The sequence below is a fragment of the Elaeis guineensis genome, chromosome 7 (genome assembly GCF_000442705.2).
Source record: "Elaeis guineensis isolate ETL-2024a chromosome 7, EG11, whole genome shotgun sequence".
In the NCBI taxonomy this organism is placed as follows: Eukaryota; Viridiplantae; Streptophyta; class Magnoliopsida; order Arecales; family Arecaceae; genus Elaeis; species Elaeis guineensis.
Genome location: NC_025999.2, coordinates 21,230,326 through 21,250,448, shown reverse-complemented (window position 1 = coordinate 21,250,448; position 20,123 = coordinate 21,230,326). Strand labels below are relative to the sequence as shown.

General features: G+C 36.8%; 1 protein-coding gene across 2 annotated transcripts in view; it reads right to left on the bottom strand.

Annotated features, from left to right (window-relative positions):
• The window catches only part of LOC105037191 (uncharacterized), a 49,731-nt gene that overhangs the window by 7,823 nt on the left and 21,785 nt on the right, over positions 1 to 20,123 (bottom strand). For both annotated transcript variants that reach the window (XM_073260733.1, XM_073260732.1), the window contains exons 12-17: positions 18,076 to 18,159; positions 12,798 to 12,896; positions 12,509 to 12,694; positions 11,841 to 11,916; positions 9,448 to 9,551; positions 9,087 to 9,346 (exon numbers count right to left, since the gene is read on the bottom strand). In XM_073260733.1, the coding sequence (XP_073116834.1) occupies positions 9,087 to 9,346; positions 9,448 to 9,551; positions 11,841 to 11,916; positions 12,509 to 12,694; positions 12,798 to 12,896; positions 18,076 to 18,159 (809 nt within the window). The remainder of the gene's footprint in view (positions 1 to 9,086; positions 9,347 to 9,447; positions 9,552 to 11,840; positions 11,917 to 12,508; positions 12,695 to 12,797; positions 12,897 to 18,075; positions 18,160 to 20,123) is intronic.

Here is a 20,123-nt window from a genome sequence, read left to right as displayed (position 1 = left end):
TTGAATCTTTACTCTCTACAGAATAGACTGTCAGCTTCCACCCTCTATCTCGTATTCTTGAAACCAATCGTCTAACCGGATCTAATTATAAAGACTGACTCAGAAACTTAAAAATAGTTTTAAGTCTCGAGAAATTAAGCTATGTTCTCGACCAGGATCCCCCTATGTTACCAATTCATCCTATAGTTGACCAAAGGACAGCACTGAAAAATAGACGGATGACGATAATAAGATTAGGTGCTACATTTTGGCGTCGATGTTAAATGAACTTCAATGCCAGCATGAGGATATGAAGATTGCCAGGACCATGCTGACTCACCTCAAGTTGTATGGTGAGCAAAATCGATCAGCGTGCTATGAAGTATCCAAAAAGCTCTTCAATGCTAAAATGCGCAAAGGACAATCTATCCATGGTCATTGTTTGATAATGATCAAAGATTTAGAGGAGCTTGAGAAGCTCGGCATGACCATGCATAAGGAATTGCAAACGGATTTGATCTTGCAATCTTTTCCTGATTCGTATGAAAAATTTATAGTAAACTACCATATAAATAAGATTGATTGCACCTTAGCCAAATTGTTGAACATGTTGGTGACTGATGAAGGGGCCTTGAAAAGTTCAAGAGGGACCGTTCTCACTGTGGAGCGGGCTTCATCTTCCAAAAGAAAGTTTAATTGAAAGAAGAAGCACGTGAACAAGTAAAAGACCGAGAGCAAGAAGAAAGCTTCTAAAAGAATAACCGCTAAAAAAGAAAAATGTTTCTACTACAATGTTGACGGCCATTGGAAAAAACACTGTCCTATCTAACTGAAATCCCTGAAGAAAAAGTATATGCCTTCTGAAAGTATGTCTAACCTGCTTTGTAATTAAAACTAACCTTACGATTTCTTTTACTTCCAGTTAGGCTTCGAACTCTGGCTCTAGTTCTCATTTATACACTTCAATGCAAGGTCTAAAGGAAAATAAAGAGTTGAGGAAAGATGAAGTGACCCTGCGGATTGGCAACGGGGCAAGCGTTGCTGCCATGACTGTGGGCACTTATCTGCAACTACCGTCTGGTCATAGTTTAGTTCTTAGAGACTGTTATTATGTGCCTGTTGCAAGCAAAAATTTGATTTCTGTTTCTACATTGACATAGGATGGTTATATTTTTAATTTTGATAAAAACTACTACATTTATTTTAAAAATAAATTAACTGCACGTGGTTTTATAATTGACAGTCTCTATCACTTGCATATAGATACATCTATAAGTGTTTCAGAGCAGATAGTGAGTGCCTAGGATCTAAGAGATCTAGAGATGAGATGAGCCTAAAATATATGTAGCATCTTAGGCTTGATCATATTGGAGAAGATAGGATAAACAGATTGGAGAAAGATGGGCTTCTTGGTTCATTAAACAATGTATCATATCCAGTTTGTGAATCCAGTCTTCAAGAAAAAATGATCAAATCTTTTATAGGATAAGGAGAGAGGACGACTAAGATACTTGTCTTGATGCATAGCCCATTTGATGTGCAGGCCAGGAGTGATTATCTTTACTTCATTATCTTTATCAATGACTATTCATAATATGGGTATGTGTATCTGATGAGAAATAAATCTAAAACTTTTGAAAAGTTCAAAGAACTCAAATATGAGGTAAAGAAGCAAACTAGAAAACTCCTTAAGGTTCTTCGATCAGATCGAAGAGATGAATACTTTAGTGAAAAAATTCAAAATTATCTCAAGAAAAACAGCAGTCTCGTAATGGACTTCTCCAAGAATACCTCAACTCAACGAGATGTCAAAGTAGAGAAATCAAATTCTATTGGATATGATTCGGTCCATGATGAGCTTCACTAATCTTCATCAATTTCTTTGGAAACATGCTTTGCTTCTATTTACCTATTGAGTACGATTCTCTCTAAATCTGTTCCTACCACGCCATATGAGATGTGGCATGATAAAAAATCAAATCTTGATCATCTCAGGATTTGGGGATGTCCGGCCCATATCAAGTGACTACAGATGGACAAGTTAGAGGCTAGATCCAATAAAGCTCGTTTCATTGGGTATCCTAGAGAGTCTATGAAATGCTACTTTTACTTTTCAAAAGATTACAATATAGTTGTGAGCCAACAAGCTATCTTCTTAAAAAAAATAGTTTATCCAAAATGAAGATGAAAAAAAATTGAGCTCGAAGAGAATCTCCGAAGAGCAATGAGTCATGAAACCTACTGAACCTATTCAAGTTGAGCCAGCGCATTCACTTCCTCTTCCACCTCGTAGATCAAATAGAATTTTCCATCTTCCTAAAAGATACTTAGATATTCTAACAGAAAAAATAGAAAAAATATTTCTTATTAGAGATACGAAATATGGAGATGACCTTAAAACCTACAACGAAACGATGTCAAACATCGACTCCGAGAAATGATTGGAAGCAAATTAAGTCAAAAATTGACTCGATGCATTCCAACTAAGTCTGGACCTTAGAGGATCCGTTAGAAGGTATAGTATTTATTGGATACAAATGGATCTACAAAAAAAAATGTTCAGATGGAAAGATAGAGACAACGCAAAGCTCATAACGAAAGATTATAGTCAACGCGAAGGCATTGACTATCAAAAGATTTTTTTGCCTGTAGCTATGCTAAAATCCATCCGAACACTACTTGCTATTGCAGTATACTATGATTATGAAATCTAGCAGATGGATATAAAAATAATCTTCTTGAATGAATACCTTGAAGAAGATATCTCTATAGAGCAGCCTCTGGATATCACTTTCAGTGACAAAAGTCACAAGGTATGCAAGCTGTAAAGATCTATATATAGACTGAAGCAAGCATCTCGGAGTTGAAATACTCATTTTAATAATGTAATCAAACCATTTGATTTCATTAAGAATGAAGAGCCATGTGTCTATAAGAAAATCAGTGGGAGTGCTGTCACATTTTTCATATTATATATAGATGACATCCTCCTTGTTAGGAATGATATTCTCATGCTGACTTTGATTAAGATATAGTAGTCTAAAGAATTCTCCATGAAAGTTCTTAGAGAAGCATCCTACATTTTGAGAATAAAGATCTATAAAAATAGATCTAAGAGAATGCTAGGTCTCTCACAGAAGATACGCATAGAGGAGGTGTTGGAGAGGTTCAACATGAAAAACTCCAAAAGAAAACTTCTATCCCTTAGGCATAGGATTCATCTCTCCAAAAAGATGTGCCCCAGTACATCTGAAAGGATTTAATGCATGAACAAGATCCCTCATGCTTCGACTATAGGGAGCCTCACGTATGCCATGTACATAGCTATAGAAAATCTTATGTATGCAATACTATGTAGACGACCTAATATAGCTCTTGCTGTAAATGTCACAGGCAGATATCAGTCAAATTCAGATAAAGCGCACTAGACAACTGTGAAGAACATTTTTAAGTACATGAGAAGAACTAAAGATATATTCTTGATCTTTAGAGAGAGCTGAAGGTACAAGGATTCATAGATTCAGACTTTATGTCTGACATTGACGATAAAAAATCTACATCAAGATGTGTTTTCTTGTGCAATAGAGATTCAGCAAATTGAAAGAATTTCAAACAATCGATTATTACAAATTCAATCATGAAAGCGAGTACATCGTCACTTTTAAAGCTGCAAAAGAAGCCTTCTAGTTCAAAAAGTTCATTGCAAAACTCGATGTAATATCATCAGATGCCATAATTGTCCTGCGACAACAATTACGCCATAGCTCTAGCTAAGGAGATCAGATCTCATCAAAAGTCCAAGCATAAAGAGAAACAATTTCATATTATACGCGACTACCTCGGGAAGTACATCGAGGTGCAAAGAATAGACTCCATGAATAACGTGGAGATCCACTGACAAAATTACTTAGCCAGCAGAAGACTGAAGCACATCTTAAGAAAATGGAGCTTAGATATATAGCTGATTAGCTTTAGTGCAAGTAGAAGATTGTTAGATGTATGCTCTAGAAACCAATCAGACCAACATACGTGCTTATTCTAGGACATCATTTTGAATTTGACATTTTCATTATTAATGAAATTGGATTATTAATTTCATTCATGTTGTATATGTGTCCATGAATCGTCCAAAAAATTAATAAGATGACACATTTTCAAGAGTTGAAAATTTGAGATACGTGTCATTAGTTATTAATTTCTAAATACTCTCGATCAATGGATCATCACGAAGATGGTGATGGATCCGATAAGATTGATGCACAAATCGCTTTCTTTTTAGGATAGACGAGTCTCGAATCTACAGTGGAAGGACACTGGAGCGAGTGAATATAGTTATTAGAGAACAAAGATATCGAGCGTAACCAATATGAAAAATCATCTGGATGTCTACTCATTCATCAGTGATTTATTCGATATTATAGTAGTGTAACTAATCTTTGAACCTACAATGTCTCAGCTATTCACAATGAGATTGCGGTAGTTTGACTATACATACATTTGATCCCTAGCCATATAGATCCTTGTAGTACATGTTGACTGCAGTAGGTTCATTGTAAGAATAGGATGTGCACCTATATGGAATCTATCGTCACTAGTAGATAAGGGAGATGGTCTTATATGATTTATGAGACTGAGTTCAGAAGATCTTGATCAGGATAATATGAATAATGGAAAAGACTTTCCATCATTTTCACATCAAAAACTCGAATCGAATAAATTTAATATATGATAAATGATGAGGTTTGACGAGTAATTCCATAACCTGCGTCAAGTCAAGATTCTCAATCGAAGAACTGAATCATACGATAACTACACCTAGAGGTTTATCCATTCAATTCTGCTAAAATGCCACTACAAGCTGCTAGGTGGATTGTGGGACTCATGAGAATTATCTCAAGATCAATAATCTTATTGAGTTAAAATTATTCCAATCCACTAAAGGGAGTTTCAATGATATTGATGATGGAGATCACAATATATCTCACTACCAAACAGAATAAAATCTGTGGGGTCACACAAAAAAAAATTGGTCAAGGACTTAAGATTAGGCCTTGGAAGTCCTAATTGAATTAGGACTTATGCAAAACCCTAAAAGGTTTTGGATTTTTAGATTTTCATGCTAGTATATTGTTAAACCCTAGAATCTCCAACCCACTTGGACTCCTTATGCAATAAGGATTTGATTGGTCAATGGTTGACACCAAGAGAGATTGCACGCCAAAGAATTGTGCACCAAGAAATCTTCATGCCAAGGAGATAGAGGGCGTACATCCAAGAGTTGGACGCCCTAGGCTAGCACCCAAGAGTCCTCAAACAAGTCGTTGATTGGTCAAAGGATTTGACATATCAAAGACTTATGGAACTAGGACTCCTATGTGAATTTGTTCACTACAGATCAGATCTAATAAAAGCCTAACGCTATCTTTCACACCTTCTATGTGCACTAATTTCCCCACATTAAAAGGAGTTTTAACTTGGGAGGACTTTTGACGCCTCTTGAGATTTGACGCCCCTTAGTCCATGTAAAAGAGTTTCATATAGAGTCTTTGTGTGCCCTATCTCCTCACGTGAAACTTCCTTCATGCCCCATATTCCATGTAAGAGGTCTTTCACCCCTCTAGGAATTCATGCCCAAGAGTTGGGCATCACAAGGGGATTTGACTTTGGTCCAAAATGTGGCACCCAAGTGGCTGAGCGCCACAAGGATTCTATCCTATAAAAGGGGGGCTAACGTCCAAAAGAGGTGTGCGAGAAAAAAATCCAAGTCTCTCTCTCTCTCTCTCTTTCTTGTGATCTCACACCCAAGGTGGGTGGAGCTCAAGAGGATCAAGCCAAGAAGGGATTTGGGGAGAGTCCTTAATCTTTCCTATGTTGATATCTATAGAGGCCAAAGGCTTGTGCAGCTTCAAAAAAATCGTGAAGAAATCCACGATCATCAAATTACAATAAAAAACTACCCACGCAAAGATAAAGATTTGATCTTCCTTTTCCTAATCTTAATCTTAATAACAATGAGAGATCCGAGGTTAATTCGAAATGAGATCTCACGTGATTCATCTTTTTTTTTTTTTAATTCATCTGCGGCATATTAATCACAAATTTTTGTTTTCTTTCGCTGCGCATATCAACCATAGTTTCTAACAGAATGGGCATGGTCCAAGCCAGCTAATGTTTTGAAAGATGAGTACTAATTTGAAACCAACCTTATAAATCTGGAAATTATAATATACTGATCTTTATTCTTGGAGTTATGCCAAATGTATATGTGCTTATAAGGGACAAGATAGAAACATATTGGCAATTAAAACAAAATGGCTACCAAGCGCAAGAGGCTCTTGCCACTGCAGGGTTTAGGGAATGTTAGACAAACACAATCTTACCACCATATGCCAAGGGCTGTTTCCATGTTTCGAACCCATGACACCTAAGTCCCAATGGAGCAAGCTTACCCTGGCATCAAGACTCACCCTCAAACCCACTGGCAATAACATAGCCAAAAGACTTTTCCATCTTCCCTCGAGTCCCCATTCTCCTGAAGTATTGGCCCTAGTTGCTTGAGTTCAACAAGGACCATCTCCAACAAGAAAACAGATCCCATCCCTCTATACTGTTTCCCACAAGGCATAAACCCGGTGCCTCATCTCCATCAACCACCCTCCTGTCTATCTTTACCAAATGCCACTACCTTACTAATTTCAAGTCATGCAAGTTGGAGTGGGTCAAAGGGGTTAACTAGTTTGTAAGTTCACAGTTGGGCAAAGTTATATGTTGGCAAGTCAAGAATGAAAAAGCATTTACATCATCCAACCGGTAGCCTCCACCTACCTGTTATCATTCCTAGGTGGACAGTGGTAAACAAATAATGCAAATAGAAAGAAGCACCCACGGTAAATGGATGGAAACTAAAAGTCTGGACACAAAATAGACAGACATCTTAGTTATGGGTTTACAGATTGAAAATTAGGAAAAGACAAAAGAACACTCAAATGTAGACAATGTAGTATGAAACCATAAATGAAACAGAGTTTTTCACGTAAGAAGAAATGACTTGGATAAGATTTAGCGGTAAAGTACATGAGAACTCAATTAGTAGTCCTGTCACGTAAGTAATCAAGAAACATGGTCAAATTATGGTTCACGAACACACACAGGCAGAGAATAATACCATGAAGAGAATAGGTACATAATTACATGAAGAGAATAAAAGGTAAACCAAAAAAAATGCCTTTACATGTGTTTGAGAATTTATTTTAGTGCAATGTGGTCTGTTGATAAATTACAGATTTTTCACACAAATCATACAGTGGTATAAATTTGACTATCAAAAAAATCTCAATAATTCAAGTAGTTGACGCAATAAAGAACTCTAAGAAATGAAGTATCACTGAAGTGTGAAATAAACGAGTCAAAGTGATGAAGTTAATAGGTATAACTTACATGATTGAACACCAATCAAAAAGATGGTCATGATCATGATTTGCCATACTGCCCAATATAGGGCGTATCATACCATAGAGGTACCATACCGTTATGCCTTACCATACCATACCAACATTGATGTATCGTACTGAACCGTATACCGACACTACAATAAGATGGTACAAGTATAGGATCTGGTAACGAGACAGCGAATCTGGGTCATGATCACAACCAGCCCACTTAATCCACCTAATACCAAATATATCCCAAGGTATACCCGAAACCAAACTTGCCCCACAAGATATTACAAACTGATTCATCCATTCCTGGTAGGTCATTCAGGCACCCTCAAGATGGCTAACACGGATACAAGGGCTACCAAGGCAGTTGGACCTTCAGTGATGTACTCAATGGTCTGCTCAAGCATTTAGGCCACTAAGGCACCTTTAATATACCGTACCGAAGCTGAGTTGTTAGGATAGACCATTTATTGTGATAATGCTACAACATTGACAAGATTGACTATGACTCACCTGCCAATCAACATGAAATCGACCCGAGATAAGCAGGTTTAGGTTTGGCATAAATTGGCCCAAGTTGGAAATGGGTTGACCCAACTTAACCCTTATTAGGTTTAAAGTCTTGACCCAACTAACCTAATTCAACCTGTTTAATAATTGGGTTGAGTTGATACAGTTATGACAACCTTCGTAAGACCTATTTGACCCATTTGAGCTGTTTAAGGCTTGTTTAACATGATCCAACTTGTTTATTAAACGAGTTATGCATTGGCTCATGCCAAGTTACCTATTGAATAAAAACATTGGATTCAATTTTGGATTTTTGACCACCTAATAAAAAGGTAGGACTTGGGTTGATAGGTATCCCACCCCACCCATATCTCAACCCGGCCTCACCAATTGTCACCCCCCTAAGCATTCAGAAGAGGCAACAAAAAATTATTATAAAATGCCACTACCTCTAAGATTGATCAACTAAGCGGATATCCACTTGGCATGGCAAGGCAACAGAATGCAAGGCAGCCACTTGGCTGCTTGATTAGATTTTGATTAATAAAAAAAATATTGCATGATAAGTTGTCATACAAGTTACATGTAACTAAAACCTTAGAAGAGTTGACGCACTTTTGTGCTACCATTCAACCATTACAAAGAACCAACATTTACACTCCAACGCAAACTCTTAACCCCTTCCAATCAACATATACTTTATGACTTAGATCCCATCAGCAAGTGAAAGGGATTGACATGATTGAAGAATTCTTCCTTCCACCCTTGCTCCAAGTATGAAATCACTTTTTAGGCAGCATCTTTAGTAAGGTACACCGTCTCAATATTGAGCCCCATACCAGTGCCATCCTGTCACTATCAGGAGACCTGACACAAGGGTTGGTTCGGCATATCAAGTGTCAATATGCCCCCCGTACCATATTACGGGTACCGTACGGTACATCCCGTATCCTCCAGTTCAGTACGATATAGCATATCTTCTTTAATATCAACTAAGAATGAGAACAAAATAATAGAGCAAAAGGATAGAAAAAAATAATTATTACTAATGCATCAAGACAAACATGTGCCATTGTCACTATACACTATCAAACGGTCCTGTGTAATATGAATTGTTCCGTGGATATGAATTATAAAAAGAATAATGGGCATGAATACCTGAAATGAAGGATAGACATCTTCATCTCATGTTGTAGAAGCCCACTTGCAACCACAGGCAACTTTTCTGAAAGGAGGCATAGCTTAGTGGCGACATCAATAGGCACATCCTTTACATAGAGTCTCACATACGTTCCTACTGGTGCACAATCATTCATGCTCCCTTGATCAATATCAAGAACTTTTGCAAGGACATGCTTCTGTGTTCTTGCAAAATTATCAAAAGCAAAAATTCTAGCATATTCCGGTGGCAAAGATTCCTGCCATGGATAAGTTATTTTTAAAAAAAACAAATGAAGTCATTGCGTGTAAAAGGCACAAAAGTATTCTACTTAAGATCTTGGTTAATTATGATACTCACTTTAGGATCCCATGCAGAGGTCCTAAAAGACTTAAGTCCTCTGTATTTAGCAAATCGCTTTTTAGCTGGAACATCCATCGGTGTATCCACTTCATCCGGAAATTCTGGAAATCACAGAAAGTAGTTATATAGCAGTTCAAGGCAAAACTTCAGAATTTTTAAAACTGAGCAAGGCTATCAAATTTTGGCATCCATTAAAAATATGCATTACCAGCTTAATAAAAATAAACCTACATCAACCATACAAGGTTTGTGCTAACTGCATAAAAGTTTTAGTAAAATATATCCACAAAGAGAAAATAACTAAAACATGCTAGAAATGAAATAGATATTATTCTCAGATTGATGATCAGAAATTCTCAACAATAGGGAATTTATTAACCATGGAAAAGTCTGCTACTTATGACTAAGTATACATATGCTAAACTTTGCTTTTACCAGTAATATAAAGTTCAACCTAGCCAACAATAGATATCATTATTACACAGAAATAGTAGCCATAAAATCAGGATCTCGCCTATGATTTTACATGCTGATTGATGAATTATGTAATAGCAAACTTCTCAAATTACATCAAAAAATTAAAAGAAATCAGTTAAACATCAAGCAGATTATAGTTTGATCATTAGTTAATTCTAATCTTAGTTGCCCAACTATTAAACACCTAGCAAAAAGACCTGTAAGGTAAGTGTAAAACTAGAATAGGCCTTTTAAATAATTAAACTCGAATAACAAAAATTAAAGCCAAACTATAGATGTAAATAATTAATGTCTCAGGTTCAATGGGGTTTAAGAAGGAAAAAAGAAGAAGACTGACTGCAAGTATACTTAATTATTTATCCTCACCACTTCTTCCTTTCCGTCTCTCTCTTAAACTCTCTTCATTCCCCTTCTCCTCACTAAAAGCTTCTTATATTTACATCTGTTACCCTCTCCACTTCCCCTGCATTTTGAATATACGATACACTATAACAACTGTTTTCAGCAAGCAACTTAAGAAAAAAAAAAGGTAAGATTTTATCTTGTGACTTTGTCCTTTCAGGTACAACCTTCAAGCTGCCCTCACTTCACCCTGGGGCAACATAAGCAATTCTAAAGGGTTTTCTCATTGTAATAGAAATCAAAAAAAAGAATTGCAATAGGAGGTGACCTGAAGAAGGAAACAGAAGGATGAATACCAGTCTTGAGACAAGACGGGGGAAAAACAAAATGCAATGAAGAGGGATGTCAGAGGATGAAAAAGCAAGCACAGACAGTTTGGGAAAAAGAAAAATGAAGGACCAGACTTCTAAAGTGTCACATAAACCACAAAATTAATGATGCCAAAGCTGTTCGATTGCAATTCGGCTGTCTAATATCGACCCTTTTTCTTTTCCAGGAGCTCCTCTCTTTTATTAAGTTATAAACACCATTTCATAAGTAATGTGCCATGTGACTTGAGTTCTCATGTGACTAGCATGTGATAACTTAAGAGGATGTTATCACCTTCTGCACCATAAGTAAAAGTCACTATCTTACTAAACAGTCTAAACCAAAAGAAGCAATTAAAATCTCAGAATGATTCTAGGACATCCAACATCTAATGTCTAAAGAGGACAGTTGGCTCCAGAAGATGTTAATATTAATCAACGAAAACCCAACATGCATCATGATAACTCATTTCTTGGAATAACTAATGTCATTATATTTTATGTCAGTCATGTCATCTTGAACATAAATTTGGCAACGATCATTGTGCCTTCCATACTTGGGCATTATCAGTTTAAAAGCTCCCAGCAATCATGACAACTTTGTAGGAAGTTTTCTAAACAATTATTAACACTTTCATCAGATGTATCTTCCATTGCCATCTGAATTATTCAAGCACCGATCACCTTTACACGGACACCTCCTACCTTCTATTTTCCCATAAACTTAGAGCACTAAATAACTGTAAGCCTCTGAAGCAATGTCAGCTATTAAGATGTGCATCAATATTTTCAATAAAATTATTGGAGGTCGTTGGTCTTCTCGCCAAAAGAAAGGGATTTATATTATGGTATCTGATACCAGACCGAACCGCTCGGTTCAGTCAGTATCGCACCATACCATGAACCAAGACAATTTATGGTCTTGGCATGAAATGGGGCCCGAACTGCTCAGTTCTAGTCTTTACCGAGCTGGGTACAGTATTATATTGGTCAGGTATCGAGACTGCAAACCTTATTTTGCATCTCCTCAATGAAATTTTAGTAGTTACATTTCTTGTTTCTACAAACAAGACATCAGACAATACCCTATTCTTTGTTAAAGAATGCAATTCTTTAATCAAAAACTATCACTATTTTTGCTTCATTTTGTGCTTCAAATTGCAATCATAAAAACCAAATCTAAATGATAAGCAAAATGTGTACCTTCATCTTCAGCATTTGCATCTTTAATCTTCCTGATCTCTGCCTCTATCTGCTCCTTTGTCAGGCTCTCATCATCCTGTAATTGCATTTTGTATTTTATTTTGAGATTTTTAGTTTGTAAAAGAATAAGGTGAACATCTAAAAGAAACATGCTATTACGAACAGAACACAATACCTAAAAGAAGCATGTTATTGTGAACTTATACACTATAAACTGAATATATATACCACAGAAGAGAATATAACCTGCATAATCTGCAGAAGCATTGTACTATTGCATTGTTCAGGACAAAGTAAAGGGAAGCCGCAATGCATGCACAACTAACAAACCATGCAAAAAAAAAAGAAAAAAATAGACATGATAACTTAAAGGAAGATAACAATATTCTGAAGACATGCAAGCCCCCACAATATTAGAAATGACATATGAAGCAGACTTGCTTATGCACATCCCACAACAACTGGTATCAAAATATCAACTTAAACCTGGAGCTGTTCCCACTTAACATACTTTAAAAATAAGAGAAAAGAGATACAGAACATACAGCCAGCAAATCTCAGCATTTAAAAAGTATTTAAAAGAAACAAGAATAAATATACAACAAATAGCAACACTAGGTAAAAATTAACATATTACACCAGCAAAGAGTAAAAATTTTAAAACTCACTGCCATCTCAGTATCAGCCTCGGTTGCTTCATCAAAATTTTCCATGATATTCGAATTCTCATCTACATCCAAATAATCATACTTTTCCTCTACTAAGTTATCTTTCTGCTCATCCAGCACCATCCCATCACCTTCTTCACTGCTTCCTGAATCCTTATTGTCTGTGTCTTCCACAATCCAAGCAGCCTGTAGATATAATGAGGAAGAACTTGCTTGTAGTTTATTACAGGCCCCTTTCTCCAAGGAATACCAGGGGAAACATTCAAAAATAATATGAGGGGAGAAAGACCTGGTACTCTGAGGTGCCCCAAGGGATTTTCTTTCTGATTATTTTTCTCTCTTTATTGTTTGCATCGGCTTCAGCCATTTCTGCTTCTGTTGGCCATGTCTGAATCAAATATAAACTACATTGTTAACCTAAGTTATTAAATTAAAAAAAAAAAAAAAAACAGATAAGAAAGCATTACAATTAATAAAAAAATTTTGCTTGATACATTTTAAGCATAAATAACAAAAACCATAAAGCTTAGCTACATGTTCCATTTCCATGACTCACATATAGATCAAAGACTGTTTAAAGTGATTTGCTCTAGATCATCAGAGACTCGTAGAGTGACATCGTTACATAATATATCCACATTTTGACAAACCACAATGTGTCATGAACCACGAAATCCGTCAAAACCCAGGATCGACTACCTTTAAGTTACACAAACCAAGAGGGATTTCTTGTGGTAACAAGTAGTGTGTAGGTTGTTCCAGCAACATGACCATGTAGATTACGAATGGGCCCACTGAAGCATGTCTATGCCTTAGATTAAATGTCAAGAGTACGTATTCCACATGGTTGAAAACCAATGCTCCAGTAAATTGTCAATTCTACGATGCTTGGAGAAGATCCAAATACTACCATCCTCCATGCATTTATCTCAGGCTTTGCATGAGTACAGGGCAAAGTATAGAATTGACCAGAGTTCAATATATGGAGAATAATAAAAGGCCAGAGCATGTCCCCCAGCAGTTCATTTAGTGCAAGAACTGCCGTAGTTGTAACAATTCACTAGTGGCTACCTGGCCACCTATGGGCCCATTGTGCGAGTGAGAGCCAAGTTTCTAGATAATCACCTGGGCAAGTGGGGCATGCTTGAGCAGCCTTTCTTCCCAAGGCACTAGCCCAGCCCAGGACGTATCAACAGGCCAGACTCAAGGTAAGACTGAGATCTGGCCCAAATTCTCATGCCCGTCTGGTCAAACTTTCCAACCCCACTTGGTCAAATAAAAAGCCAAACAAAAGAGGGCATCATAGGGCGAGCAATGGTCTAGGCAAGATGTCCAACCCTCTCACCAGGCTAACAGGGGGCAGCAATGTTTTGCCATACCCCACCCTCCACCATCAGTTGAGGATGGTAACAAAGCTGAGACAGAAGATTTGACCTGCAGCCACCACAACATGAATGGAGCTCGGCTGTGAGAAGCTTAGGAGTTATTAACAGAAAACAAGGACAAGATATGTTCCTTACTCTCTCTATCTAGATCTTCTCTCTGGCTTCTCTCTTCCTTTCCATTTTCTTTTTTCTGTTGTTAACTTATTGTTAAACCGTAAGAAGAAGTGTTAGAGGTCTATTTTTCTTTTTCTCCTTCTGTCAACCATGCTCTGTGAATGCCCGGAGAGCCTCATTTTCTGACAGCTTTATTTCGGTTCATAGAAGTGGACGGTGGGCAATAGATATTAATTGAAAGAAAGTGTCTACGACTTCCTTTTCTGTCCGGCCCTTGAGGTACTAACTAACATGTATGTATTTTCAGTGGATTTTTGTCGTACACTTCAAGTGAGGCTATCAAGCTCCAGGCGGTCTTAAACAACAGGTAGTCCCTTCTTCTTTCAATTGTATTCCAACCCGGGTTTAGGGTATTAAGGTTCTTCCTCTGGAAATGGGTTTATTGCTCCTTGCTGAAAGAGAATTATTTTTCTATCTTCTTTCTTTGATGTTCGATAATAAATGCACATTAATAGCCGTTGACCAACCTAATAATAAGGTACTTGGGGCTGTACTTTCTTTTCTGAATTCTTGAACTAAAGTTATCCAACTTTTGGAACTACTTTTCTTCGTCCTTTTGCCAAAGAAAACTATGTCCCAACTCCGCTCCTAAATGAGAAAATGCCTTTCCCCAAAAATTTTCCATTTTGGTCCATTCAATGCTTTATTCGCGGGCCAGGGGTTCCTCTTCCTCCTATAGTAGGCTTCCTTGATGATCAACCTAGCCGTCAACCTTGCACTTATGTTGTTGATCGGTGCTTCCCTTTGCTTGCCATTATAGAGCCAAAATCATTTCGTAGGCCTATCGATCTCCCCCAACCAAAAAAGGATCTCCCTCGATTCTCTTTCTCCTTCACATCATTAACTCAAGAGGACTTGGAATCCCGAGCGAATCAACCATACTACAGGCTGTCTTATTCTTTAACTGATTGCAGTTCGGAAAGAGCTTAAAAATTCTGCACTGCTTTTCTTGTGCTCTGCCTTTTTGTTCCAATGACCAAATTATAGTTCTGTGTTGTTTCATCCTTAAAATGTTTTTTTTCCCCTGAGGTAAAAGAAGAATTAATTTTTCTTCATTTTCTATTCGCGCTCTAATTTGAAAAATCTAAAACTGATTCCTTTTATTTTTCTACTGTCCCTCTTTCTTTTGTTGTTTCCATTTTCTTCTCCATACTCATAAGCAGTAATATCATACTTCAATAATAATAACATACAAATTACTAATTCAGCAACAATACATTACTATACTTATTAAGAATGATGTCTTCTGCTTGTATAATTGATATGACTCTAAATGCTGCCAACAATCTTTTCGCTTTTATCCATTGCCGGTCTTTCTGGAACTAGACAGTCTCCTTGAGAAATGTGAAAAGGGCCACAGCTAAGTCAAGGGTCCCAACATGAAAGTATGTACTTTGGCCAGTCATGAGGAACAAGAATTGCATCAAATATGAGTTATGCTGTAATTATTATAATGAAGGATCAAGCAACAATCCACTGGAGGTTATGATAATGCAAAGAATTGTATGACGGTGAATCCAGAAATAGCAAATGAAAATCGTGGAGTGACCTAGAGTCATCTCATATGCATAGTTTCTTGAAAGCTATGCAAGGTTTAATTAATCATTGAAACCAAGGTTCGCTGTACCGGTATCGGACGGCGTGCTGGTCCCGGACCGGTACAGTACGATATCGGTATCATACCGTACCGACACACGGTATGCCTAGGCATCCCGGTCCGATACAGGTACAATATTTTTTTTTATTTTCAAAATTTTTTTTTTTGATTTTTGAAGTTAATAATTGATAAATACAACTTCAATATGACATTATATTGCATATTATTGACATATTTGGGTTCAATTTGGAGTTAGGTTACGGTACAAAGACTCTTAATCCAAAATTTCAAACATATATTTATTTACATTATATTTCAACTATGTCATCTTAAAACTAAAAAAATATATATATAAAATACGCATTAAAATGTATCTAAATATTTAAGTACAAAGCGCAATAACTGATATACGAACCTTAAGATGTACTCTGCATTTAATTTTTTATCGAGTGTCTGTAACGCTCGTAGATGTCTGGATCATCAACATAGTCTGAAGGGATATCAGTCCAACCCTCTGGCCAAGCTGCACCGTACTCTCGAATATTCATCATCCCATAAAGCATCCTCTCTGGATTGTAAGACATCTCAGACCTCTCGCTAAAATTCTGACTCTGAGAAGTATCCTCGAGATGATGGTACGGTTGTGGAGGAGCCCATCCAAACATGCCAGTAGCAAAATCTGATCCGTAAGATGCTCCAGACTGCATAGGGTAATAACCACTAGAAGATGATGCCTCGGATGCACCATATGCATATGGATCATAAGATCCATAATGCGAGGATGATCCAGATACGTCCATGAACCCCACTCCACATGCAAGATCGTCCGCAGTATATATATATAATTAAAATAATTAAAAGATCGTCCGCAAGTATAACAAAACACGATAATTTAATGATAATTAAAATAATTATATATAATTTTAAAATAATTTTAATAATTATTTTAAAACTTATAAATTCAAAATAAATATGTTATATGCTTCAAATAATATTTTTAAATTAACTAAAATATAACACTATTTTTATATATTTTTTTATTTTTTAATTAAATTTTTTAATTTAAATAATTAAAAAAATAATTTTTTAATTTTAAATATTTGAAAAAAAAATTGAAATTAGATATAAGTAGCTTGACTCATTCTAAACATGATTCCCAAACTCTAATTTTTTTTCCTAAAATTTAATTTTTTTAATTTTTAAATAAATAAATATTTAAAAATATTTAAAAAATATATAATTAACGAAAATTAACAATTTTGGTGTCATCGTGTAGATCTTCCAAAGATCTATCACATATAATTAATGATTTTGGCATGATTTTCTCCTATTTTTATTTTACCTCATTTTTATCCTATTTCTAACAAAAATAAAAAAAATATTTACTAACAAAATAACAGATTATCTTACCTCCGGCCAAAGATCAGCCTCTTCTCAAATCACTCCTCCAATTTCACAAAATTTTGCCTTCTTTTCTAATTTTTTGGAGATCTCAACGATTAAGTTGCCCACGGCCATGGGTGTTCTCAGAGAACTCCAAAGACCTGGTGCTTATTAAAGCACCAGGCCCTCCCGCCCATGTAAAGTGGGCCACGCCCATTTCTCTCCCCCCTCCCTCCCCCCAACCACGTGAAAAGGCCCCCACCTTCCCCCCTCCCCCCTTTCTCTGGGGCGGTACGGTTCGGTTCACCTCGAACCGATCCAGAACCGAGCCATACCGTCCGGTTCCAGGCGGTATGGGCCCGAACCGCACCGAACCGAGCGGTTCGGGGTCCTTTTCCCAAAAAAAGGCCCGAACCGGACCGGTAAGGGACCGGTCCGACTCGGTACGCCCCGTACCGAACGGTTCGGTCCGGTACGATGAACCATGATTGAAACGCACTATGAATTTTGTACACAATCTGTCACCTGAGCAGTTGGGCAAAATCCTATGCGTTTGTTCATAGGATCATATTCTTCTATATACTTTGATATTGATTCTATAAATTGTATAATGCATGACTCTAGTACAATATAGCTGATGAAGTTCAGTAAACTCAAATTCAAGGCCACAAGGATGTAAATGCAATGTTATTGTCAATTATAAATATAACCTAGGAGGCTAGGACCACTGCCTAGGACATAAGAGGGCTTGGGGTCACAACCGTCACATAACTATTTGAAATTATGGGAACTGCCTGGCCACATCCTAAGCATATTCTCACATAGCAGTATGACAATGTGCTAGTAAGCACGTTGAAAATTAAAATATACCAAAATTTTCATACACCGTACTATGAATAAAAATATTTTGGGCAGAACTGGTTTGGTAGCATAAAAAATTTATGATTTACATAATTCAGTCAAGCTTAGGAAGCATATATGCCTACGCAAACCAAGGGAACAAAAAAACTAAGAATACTTTAACCAACCTGTTCCCCAGACAAAGGATCTGCTACATTTTCAGCAAGCAAAGGTTCCTGATTCCAGTGGTCTGGAAGCAAGGTGTTGATAACCTGCATATTTTACCAAGAAACACATAAACTGAGTAGAAGTATTTATAGAAAGTTCCAATTCGCAAATGCTTAGTCAATCTTTTATGAAATTTATAAATCAGAAGAGGTGCAAGTGACCACAAATTTGAACAAGAAGCATACAAGATGAAATTAGATTTTTGAAAAATAAATTATATTCAACAGAAATAGGTTAATAAGGCTAATTATATTCAACAGAGAAATAAGTTAATAAGGCTACTTTCCACAAAAACTGTTATCATTTGCATAATTATTAATATTCCAAATTTTTAATTTCATGTAAAGAGTAGAGGTGCAAATGGGTAGGTTAGGGTGGACCTATGACCTAACCCGACCGGTGTAGACCCGACCCGAACCATTTTAAAGGACCTATAGAGCTGGGTTGGATTCTAAAATTAAACCCATTCCATTTTTCAGGTCGGGTCTAGGCTTACTGAATTTGGACCCGACCCAATCCCTGGAGACTTTTGGGTTGATTTAGGTCTTAAGATCAATGATCCGATGCGACCCGACCCGACTTGAACCCGATACAGGACCTGAACACCCATCCGAACTATCGCGTTTCCTAACTTAGCCTAAGTCTCTTTGGAGCTCTCACAATTTTGTGTTTTACTATTGAATTATGGACAATATATATAAACTAATAACATCACTAGCAATTATGTATAGCAGCATATCAAGTGTTATCCTAAACATTGCAAGTGTAACTTCAATGCATAATATTTGACCTTGAACAATCAGCGCAGATAATTTTTCTAAAATTTTAGACAAAAAAAGAGTAATGGAAAGGTACAATTACCAAAATAATGACTAGCTACACAATAGGTTTGTAATATCTCTTGTTTATTTGCACCAACATTTATTAATATATATGCCCACAACTGCCACTCCAAGGTAGTCTCATGATTGCTCGAAACAATTATATCCTTCAGATACTTGTACTCAGCCATCCCCACCTAACTCAATAAAGCAACTGGTTTCTGGCATGTCGCATTTCACAGTCATGCCACCCAAATTTCAAGAAAACTTGTTCAATCCATTTCAACCTTCTCTATTTAGGCCACCATGAGTCATCACCACTTTCAACTGACTCTTGAGCTTCCACTTATTTTTTGTAATATACAGGACTCATTGCCCTTGATCCACAAATTGTTGCCACAAGATTGGCCTCACACTTCTTTTTTTTAAAAAGGACAGATCTCAATGGAGCCAGCAATCATCCAATTTGATAATTCTATAGTGCTAATCAGTAAAGAAAACCATATCTTCTATTCTCCAATTTTTTCTTATGCCAAAATCCCACTCTAAATATCGAGCTAAAATCCTCATGAAAAAGAAATGATTAAGACTCATACTGAGCTAAAAAATCATTGCCGTTATTCAGACAACTCTATGTTGATTCGGATCCGATATGAATCCGAACCTAATCCACATTCATCGATTCGAGCCGGGTTATACACGGACCCAGTCCGATCCAAATGACCTATTGGGTCAAGAAATTTGATCATAGACCCGATCCGATCCGACCCGACCCAATTTTCTGTTGGGCTGGGTTTGGGTCCAATATTCAGACCAGATCAAGAAATCGGATCAGATCACGGAGACTCAAGATCCTGTCCAACCCGACCCATTTGCAGCCCTAGTAAAGAGTCATATTTACCTATTAATTGTTTCAATGTTGACTCAGCGATTGCTTCTTATCCTATAAAAGAACAAAGGTAGATAATTTAGATTGAACTTCAAAGATAGGAAACTGTATTTTGTCTACATAAGAATGGCAAATTTGATTACATTGCTCTTTTGCAATGGTACTACCTATTTCTTTCTGTCTATGCTACCCCTTAATATCATTGATATGCAACATTATTTTGAGATAAAATATATAAAAGGAGAGCACACACCTCCACAACACTCTTTTTGCTCAATGATGGGATTAGTGGAGATGA